The sequence below is a fragment of the Euleptes europaea genome, chromosome 6 (assembly GCF_029931775.1).
Source record: "Euleptes europaea isolate rEulEur1 chromosome 6, rEulEur1.hap1, whole genome shotgun sequence".
In the NCBI taxonomy this organism is placed as follows: Eukaryota; Metazoa; Chordata; class Lepidosauria; order Squamata; family Sphaerodactylidae; genus Euleptes; species Euleptes europaea.
The window spans coordinates 50,699,876-50,708,928 of record NC_079317.1 but is presented as its reverse complement, the minus strand read 5'-3'; the positions used below and the strand labels follow the sequence as shown (position 1 = coordinate 50,708,928).

General features: G+C 46.1%; 1 protein-coding gene across 1 annotated transcript; it reads right to left on the bottom strand.

Annotated features, from left to right (window-relative positions):
• Positions 1-2,879: 2,879 nt before the first annotated feature.
• On the bottom strand, positions 2,880-5,050 carry CHAC1 (ChaC glutathione specific gamma-glutamylcyclotransferase 1). Its single transcript, XM_056851711.1, has 3 exons — positions 4,790-5,050; positions 4,342-4,377; positions 2,880-3,286 (listed from the first exon to the last, which is right to left on the bottom strand). Exons 1-3 carry the CDS (start codon positions 5,033-5,035, stop codon positions 2,882-2,884), a joined length of 687 nt encoding a protein of 228 aa, XP_056707689.1. The 5' UTR covers positions 5,036-5,050; the 3' UTR covers positions 2,880-2,881.
• Between the last annotated feature and the right edge of the window lie 4,003 nt (positions 5,051-9,053).

Below are 9,053 nucleotides of genomic sequence, written 5' to 3'. Positions count from 1 at the left end.
TAACCACAGGAGGCTGCCTTTGGCTGAGTCCGACCATTCATCTAGCAAGGTCAGTCTTTCACATCACCTACTACCTGATACTTTTTTGTTTTTAACGAGGTAGTGGGGATTAAACCTGGGACCTTCTGCACACAGAGCAGATGTTCTGTCCTTGAATCATCCCCTCCTTTCCCAAGAATTCAAAAGCTTGCACGCTGTTGTTTCAGATGATCTTTATAAAAAACATTGCATAGCTTTTGTTTTTGGATTTTGCAATGGACCAATGTGGCTATCTATTTTTAAAGTAACAATTTAGTGTTCTGATAGTCTGTCCATCCCCCTATAATTATGTATAAGGGTTTTTTTAGAACCACAGAATGACTATTGCTCTAAGGAGAAGGGTGGGCTTGTACATCTAGGGAAAGGATCTTCACTGCTGCTTGTAGTGCAGAATAACCTTCCCAGGCTTCAGCGTTTTTGTCTTGGTTGGCAGACTGAATAGCCCTGTACCTCCGTGGTTGAAATGTTTTTTCTTTTAAAAAACATTACTACAGTGCATGCATGAGGGCTCTGGGGTTTCAGTACCAGTGATCATACACTTGCCAACCACTGGGCAATCATGCCTCCTGTGCAAACCATAGCTTAAATTGCATGAAGTAGTCACGAGGGGGAGTAAAACTGAAGTTCCACTGGACAAAAATGTTATATTTTGGTGACTGGGAAAACCAGATCCAAACCCCTCCCCCTGAGAAATATTTCCTGCAGCAGAACAATGTCCAGCTACAACCAGTTCCTATGCTTCTCATGTAGGAAGATTACCAGATCAGGCAGTGTCAATTTTTAGGCACACTCAACTGCTGGCAGTGTGTATTTTAGAGATTAAGGATCAACCCACTCTGATTATTAGGATTTGGGACTGGACACTTATCAGTGGGGTGGAATAAATGTATACCTAACATTGGCTGCCATTTGCCTGTTTTCTCCTTATATAGATTAGGAACAGAAAACTGCACATCCAAGTTGTGATAGTATCTGTGTGTATGTGTGTAAAGTGCTATCAAGTTGCAGCCAACTTATGACCACAGCAAGGGGCTTTCAAGACAAGTGAGAAGCAGATGTGGTTTGCCATTGCCTTCCTCGGTGGTCTCCCTTCTAGGTACTGACCCTGCTTAGCTGCCAAGATCTGACAAGATTGGGCTATGCCATGCCACCTTCCCTCCCGATATTATCTCTAGTATGCTAGAATATGCCACAGTAAGGGGGGGAGGGAGCATGCATTGATTCATGCAAGGCTCCTTGAGAAGGCAGTCATTCTGCTGTCAGCGATGGATGATGAAGAAAATATATCATCATCAACGGAGGTATTTCTATTTCCAGAGCAAGGGCAAACATGTGGCCTGACCATGGCAAAATTGAAAGGTGGCACAGGAACTACTACATGCCCTCTTCACAGTGTGCTACCTGAATCCATATACTCACTCACACCATGAGTACTGCAGAAAGCAAATAAACTACCACTGCCAATGTAGGACAGTGCTGCATCCTTCCCAATAAAGGCTGCATTAGCACCATCAGTTAGTCATTACAATGATGTTGCAACATCTTTGATGGTTTTATTCTCCCTTTACACACACAAAAACTATTGGCAGAGGCTGGAGCTGTTCTTTCACTGTAAAACAAGTCTTCCCGATCTGCTTGGCAAGCTATATAATTTCAACTTGCTTTATTTCTAGGCAGTTTTTCTTTGTGTACACCACTGACAATATCATGTTGGGCATTAGGCGCTCTTCCTTAGAAAACTTTTATGTCAAGGTTTGCTATTGTTAACAAGCTGCAATGACAATATCAGCATCTCTCTCAAGCAGTGCCAGCTTACACGGCTCAATTCTGCCTTCAGGCAATCATATGCAGAGCCTCTAGCCCTTACAGAGGTATGCTGCTAGGAAGTTCAGGTATTTGTTTGGCAACAAGTATGTAGCTAGAACTGAGCCATGAGAAACCCTCATCTTTAAACAGTGTTTACACCTTGCAGTCTTGTAAACAGTAGGGAACAGCTATGCTGCTCACAGAGATGTTATTTGTGCAGAACGGCATCATATCCACAGGCCTTCAGCTGCCTCCAGAGGTTAAATTCCTCTCCCAAGCCAGAAAATCTGGCTTCAAACCAGAAGGCATCGAGCTTCCCACCCAAACCTTTGCAACACTCCCTGCACCGCAGGGCATATGCCAAGACACAAACCATCATTTGGATTCCTTCCCATAAGGAAATATATATATATATATTCATTACAATAAATACATCTTCAAGTTATAAAAAGTTTAGTGCATTAACTGTTCAGTTAAGACATGTCTGAGGACATTTGGCCCCATCAGAGCCTACAGAAGGCAAGGAGTTGATATTGCACTGGAACCCCGGCATAGGCATGAGGGTCAAGTCATCGCCAAGGAGGATGGAGAGAGAAGAACGAGGCCAATCCCTTGGACTTGGAACATGCATGCACGTCAGTCTCCACCACCCCAGCGGCAGCTCTGCCAGTTTGTGAGGTACAGCAAAGTTTGTAGCATTTCTCAGCATCACAGCCAAGTCTTTGCTTGAGAGGGGCTTCAGAAATACTGAAAAGGACACCGAGTCTTCAGCTGCCTTCCTCTTGAAGATGAGCAAAGAACACTGCTTGGTTTAGGCTTCCTCAAGCCATGGTCTTCAGTCAGCTATGCATTCCCAGCATAGTTCACTAGTCATGTACCGTGTAAAAACCAGCTGTGTGAAAGCTGTCCTATCCACTACTTCATCCACTGATCCTATTGATCTGACTACTTGCATTAAAAAGGTGCATCTTTTGTGTTCGCCTCTTTTGACCTTAATGAAAGTCATCGCTCAGCCCCTCCCAGCAGGCAGTCATGTTCATTCTTCCACTAAGGATTCCTCACCATGGTACAGGCAGGGTAAGATCGAGATGAGAGCCTCCTCGATTGAAAACAAGTGCTCATCCTCTATCTGAGGGCAGCAATAGCGCATGAAGTCCGCCAGTCGCAGGAGATACTCTATATTGTGGCCTGAACGGCCACTGGAAACAATGATTTGAGCAGCAATGTCCTCTTCCGATGCCGGGCCAAGATAGGAGGGATTCTGAGGTGTAGCAATGTAAACCAGGGCCAGGACAGGCTCCCCACCCTCTTTATCCTGGGGGTGGAACTTCACTAGCTTGGTATCGTAGCCACCTAGCACCGCTTCCCGCATATTTAAATACTTGAGTGAGGCAGCAATTTGGTCTCCATGGAGTTCATAGGCAACACCCCACGTGCACCCCTGGAACAAGAAATCAAATTGCAAAGGGTTATTTGCTGCTGCTTAGGCAGAAACTGAATTGTGGTCATGATGCTGTCTAAGAAATGGATAGGTTTGCTAAATTTATTTAAATCTGCCAAACCAGGGCAGAAAGGAGCCCTGAAAGCCACAATCAGGAATGGGAATTCCATACATAGGCTATTTTGCCAGCCATTCTGAGGGTTGCACTTGCATTCTAAAATCCATGTGGGTATTTCCCCATCCCTCACCCCATAGGCTGTAGATGAGCATAGCTGGCACATTCAATGGCCCTGGAAAACTTGATGCAGTTTCACCACTATTTACATCTTTCAAATCCACATGTGGTATGTTAGAAAGACAAATCATTGGTCATCGTTCTTTGCCTAATATATCACCTGTCTGACACTATGGGTAAGGAAAGGAATTTTAGAAACCACCCACAGTTTAGTCTCCAGTTTCCCTACCAAAAATAGTTTACTACAAAGACGTTTTGCTGATGATCATATCCTGGCTATGTAAACAAAATGGCTCACCGCCATGTCCACAATTCATTGCGAAGGGTTTTTAGGTGGGCTGGAGAGAGCCGATGCCACACTTATGCTTTGAGCAGAATGTGTTTCACCTTAGCTTCTAATTTCATCTCAGCCCCACTCACTCATCACATGATTAATCACTTTTTTGCAAAAACTCTTTGGGATGCCATGGCATTGACTCAATTGCATTCCAAATATTTTTCTGTAACTGTTTTCCCATTGTGGTTTGCCTCTTGTCAGTGTTGTTTTGCCTGGTCATCCATGGATTCTGATGTTAAGAGCACTCTCGGTGCGTTTTCTCTGGTGAATCCACAGATCATTTTAACAACACAGGCTAAAGCTGTTGCTGCAGTTATTCAGTCAACCTCACCTTGATGTTTCCCAGGGGGTGGTGGCAGTGGTGGACTCTTAAGAGTTGTTCTAGATTGTCATAACACCCCCCCCCCATCCCTGGTTAAGTATAGTCACAGAGATGTAGCTGTAGGCCAAGCAGACATAAGGATATAGACACTGAATACTTACATCATAATCTTCTAGAAGGGTGACCACTCTTCCAGGCTACAAAGGAGAGGAAAGAGAGCCATTTTAGTATACTGTAGTTTAGGTAGCAAGACCCCCTAATTCCATGATGAGCACTCAATACAGCCTGTCTCCAAGGTGACCCAAATCATCAACACTGCAGGAGAATAAGGGAGGCACCCGTTCCAGTCACTGCATGGGCAACGCCAAGCCAAAGGTGATGGGAAAACCGGTGCTAGGAGGGCTCCGTTGGGGTATGTTTTTAACCCTCCGACTCCCGAGCTCTCTCCATCACCAAGAGTGAGTGGGCATCCTCTCCGATCCCCCCTGAAGCTCAACCTTCGCCATCAGGAGATTCATGCCCTCCCCAAAAGACAGATGTCCGTCGCCCCTGCTCAGCCATCTCCCCCCGCCCCATCCATCCATCCACGAGGCGCTCTTATCCTCTCACCATCTTCTCGGAGCCTCGGTGGAAAGTATCTCCTTGCCAGAAGCGACGGCTGTAGCCTCGGATGTAGCCCACCTTGCGGGAGGTGAATTCGAAATCCGGCCTCCATACCAGCGAGCCGTAGCCGAAGACCCACAGCGGGGACTTGGGCGGCGCGTCTTCCGCAGCGGAGGGCGCCTCCTGCTGCTGCCGCCCGGAGGGATGCTCGCCCCCGTCGGAGGGAGGCTGCGGCGGCGGCTCCCTCTTCATGGCCCCGCAGAAGGAGCTGCCGCTGCAGCGCTGCCTCTGGACCCCGGGGTCGGGCGGAGGAGCCAGCCGGTGGCTCGGCACTGCAGGCGGCTCGGGGCGAAGACGCGCCACGATGGGGCGTCCGGCACTCACAGTCCCTCGCGCCGCTGCCCAGACCCTTAAATACCAGCCTGCCGGCAAACCCCGCCCAATTGTCGCTGAGCTCTCCGGGCTCGCGCCGTCTGCCTGCCAATCAGAGCCTCCGCAGTCCCCGCAGCGGCGGATAGTCCCGCCTCCTTGGCGGCACGCAGGTTCCGGATAGGTGCGAGAATCCTGCCCGTCTTGGGCAGAGCTCGCCCGCGCATTGGTGCCTTTGCTCCGCGCTGTGGGAAAGAGAGGCTGATGCAACCTGGCTGGAAGCTTTCGAGTAAAGGAGGCAGGGGGTTGCATCAGGCGGCCTCATCACGCCTTCCCTTGGGTAGACGTGAGTGAAGAATGTCAGGATCGGGGTCAGTAGGAGGAGACGTGCGTGGAGAAAGGGGCGGCTGCGGCGAGGTGGAGCCTCTCTGCGTCTCGTACAAATAGCATTTAAAGGGAATGGCTTGCTCCAGTTTCTGCAAAGGATGGGAGGGCGCGCGCGCTTCTCTCTCCGCAGTGATTAGAACCCACTGACAGAGATACCGTGTGGGTACATAAACTCGACCGGGTGGGTCCGAACGATGTTCTGCAGTAGTGTTCATTTTGAAGTAGAAATCAGTAATAATGGGCAATATGGAAAAAGGAATATCTGTCCACTTTTCTCCATCAGCACCAGCTAGGTGAAAACAACTGTTGGTGCTTTTCCTTATCTGAGTTTCACCTCCTTCAGCATCTCCTCCCTGTCTTCTACAAATTCCTCCCCCTAATGAGATGGATCCAGCCAACAAAAATGCCAAATGCAGCAGTGAGTCTGTTCAGCAGAAGCAAAGGCACTCCTGCAGCCATTTGGATTTAGCACCAGAGGCCAAGAAAGCACCACCCACATCTTCCTCCTCTGCTGTGCGGATTCCAACATTTTCAAACTGATACTGTATGCCCCGCAGTTACTAGGGGGCAGCTGCATGGGTTCTGGAAAAATTAAAGGGGAGGGCCAGACTCACTGATCATGGGACTATTTGTCAACCTATCCAAGGAGCCACAGTATGTAGCTTTCTCCTAGTAGTTTGGAATGCTGAACACAATTCCTCCCATTGTGTTCTCCCAACAACCTGTGAGGTAGGTTAGATTGAGAGAGAGTGATTAGCCCAAGGCTACGTGGCTCCTTGTGACTTGACCTAAGCACTAGACCACACTGGCTGATTGCCCCAGTTCTCGTGCAGAACTCACTGGATGCACAGATGGCTATGCAGGTGTGTCATCACAAGGCCTAAGCCACAGGGTGTGCTTGCAGATTCCTGTGGCAGGGGCATCATGGTATTGGCTCACTTAATATTGCAGGCTCAGTATCAAGAGTAGTACTTGCCTGAGAAAGCTACAGACACCTTAAAGAACAGAAGAGTAGGTAAGGGACATATACCAGAAATATAGGTAACAGTGCCCATACTTCCAGTGCTGCAGACTGGCACTGAAACAAAGACATCAATAATAGACTTTGTATCCTTCCAGATCTTGGGCATGCTGCAAAGCACAGCGTTAAGTCAGATCCCGAAGCCACCAGTGAGGATTTTGACCTAGTAGGATGGAGAATAGGGCTGCCAGTAAGCCTGGAGAAAAAATGTCCTGTCACTTAATACTATAGATTTATTTATTTACTTACTTCAGTTACACCCCACCTTTCGCTGCAATGGTGACCTAAATCAGCTTACATTGTTCCCCTCTCCTCCATCCTGTCATCACAATACCCTGTGAGGTAGTTTAGGCTAAGGTCACCTAAGGTCACCCAGCAAGCTGCCATAGTAGAAGGGGGGATTTGAACCAGGGCTCCCAGATCTTAGTCTGGCACTCTAACCACTACACCACCCTGATTGTCACCAGTAATAATATAGGCTAAATGTGTGAGAAAAGGGAAGTTGAAGCTTTTCATGGCATGAAGGTAAGTAACATCATCTAGTAAATACTGTATTTACTGAAATAAAACTAGTTTTTCCCCTTTAGGTATTCCATCAAAAATGAGGGGATTGTCTTATATTTGCCTACAAGTTACAGTTTTGTCCAACAATAATTTGTGTATGTATATATACAAATACATGTATATACATATATATACATATTTGTGTATACATACATAAAGAGAGAGAACCCCCTTAAATGTCTATATAAACTTTTTAAAGAGGTTGTCTTACATTCAGGGTTGTCTTCCTCTCGAGAAAATATAGTAACATCACATTAAGCCTCCATTAAAGGGATAGGACAATTTTCTCCAGGTCTGTTGGCAAATCTAGTTGAGAATGACTAACGCAAGGGTTCCGGGTTTCTACAGCTGTCCTGAAATAATCTGGAAGCACAAGGTAAAACTGAGTGTCATCCCCATATTGGTGACAACTCAGTGGTTTCATGTAGATATGGAAAAGCATAGGGCACAAGATGGAACTTTGTGGGACACCATAGGCCAAATACCATGGGCTAAGCACTAGTCCCAAAGTGCTGCCATCTGAAACCTACCCTCCAGGTAGGTCCAGAACCACCGGAAAATGATGTCTCCCAGTCCTAGGCCAAAAAGGTAGTCTAGAAGAATACCGTGGTCACTAGTATTAAACACCACTGAGAGGTCCAGGAAAATCAACACACTCCTGTCCCTCTCTTGTTATAGGTCATCCACCCAGGTGACCAAAGCTGTTTCAGTCCCATAACATCTTTCAAGTAATTTAATAAAATAAACAAAAGGGGGAAAGTCAAAGCAATGACGGAGGAAATGATTGAACCATAAAACATTCTAAGCCAAACAGTTTCTAGTTTTTCTCAACCTGCATTTCCTTGCTGTATTTAATGAGTACTATTTTCTTCATGCTGTCAAGATGCACAAACCAGTCTGGTTTTATTAATATAGAAGTAAGTTACTTCAAAATGTTTCAAAATTGATTTGTTAACTACCAAGAATGAATGATCTGGGATCTATTGAAGGATTTCCACAGCTGGAACAGGGGTGATATTTGCCTATTCCCACCCCGGGGTGCAGCCCTCCAATTCCTCCCTCATGCTGTTCCTGGAGTTCCCTCCCCCCCCCCACCCGGAGCAGCATTTCAGGAGCATTTTTAGGAAGTCCTGCTCTGCTGAAGGAAATTCGGTCCACAGAAATTACTGATGAATCCAAGTCATTGTTAGTCTAACTAATGGTAGTTTGTGTACCATTAAGGACCAAAAATGAGAGAAATATACCAAAATTCCTTCATTAAAATAAAAAGCAGAGGCCAGATTTAACGCCAAGTTGAAAACATCTAGCAAAAAACTTATAATTGACCCCCTAACGTATTATTTATAGATGATATTTTTTAACGTTAAAGAATCCTTGGAACTTGTCAGAATATTCTTGCTACTATTTAATAGTAATTTAATTGCATTCCTGTACCATTTCCAATATCAATTCCTCACCCCCCCACACACACACAAACACAAATTGGTATGTAATAACAGTTGTGAACAAATGGGCTGAAGACTAGAGTTGTGCAGCTTAATCCTGTGCTGGGGTGTGGGGAGAAGGGAAACTAGTTTCTACTTAGTAAACAAATGATCCCTCCAGGGTGAACATTCTGTGTGTTAGTCTCAGGTGGCTGATTCATATGTGCTGGTGTGGCTAGGTTCCTTTCAGATACTGGTGAATCATAGCCAGGCAAGAGGGCCACGTACAGAGTTGGGGTGATGCATGAGAACAAACGGTAACCAAAAAAATTATGGGTATTGCAGCTTCAGATATCTTACATGTATAAGCAAACTGGGGCTGTGCTTGTGGATCCAAGGTTGTGATTAGCAGGACTGTATTATTCAAATAAAACTGAACCACTAAAAGACTGTACTGTACAAAGAACACTAAGATAGCAACCAGCATTTCTGCAATGCTATCTCA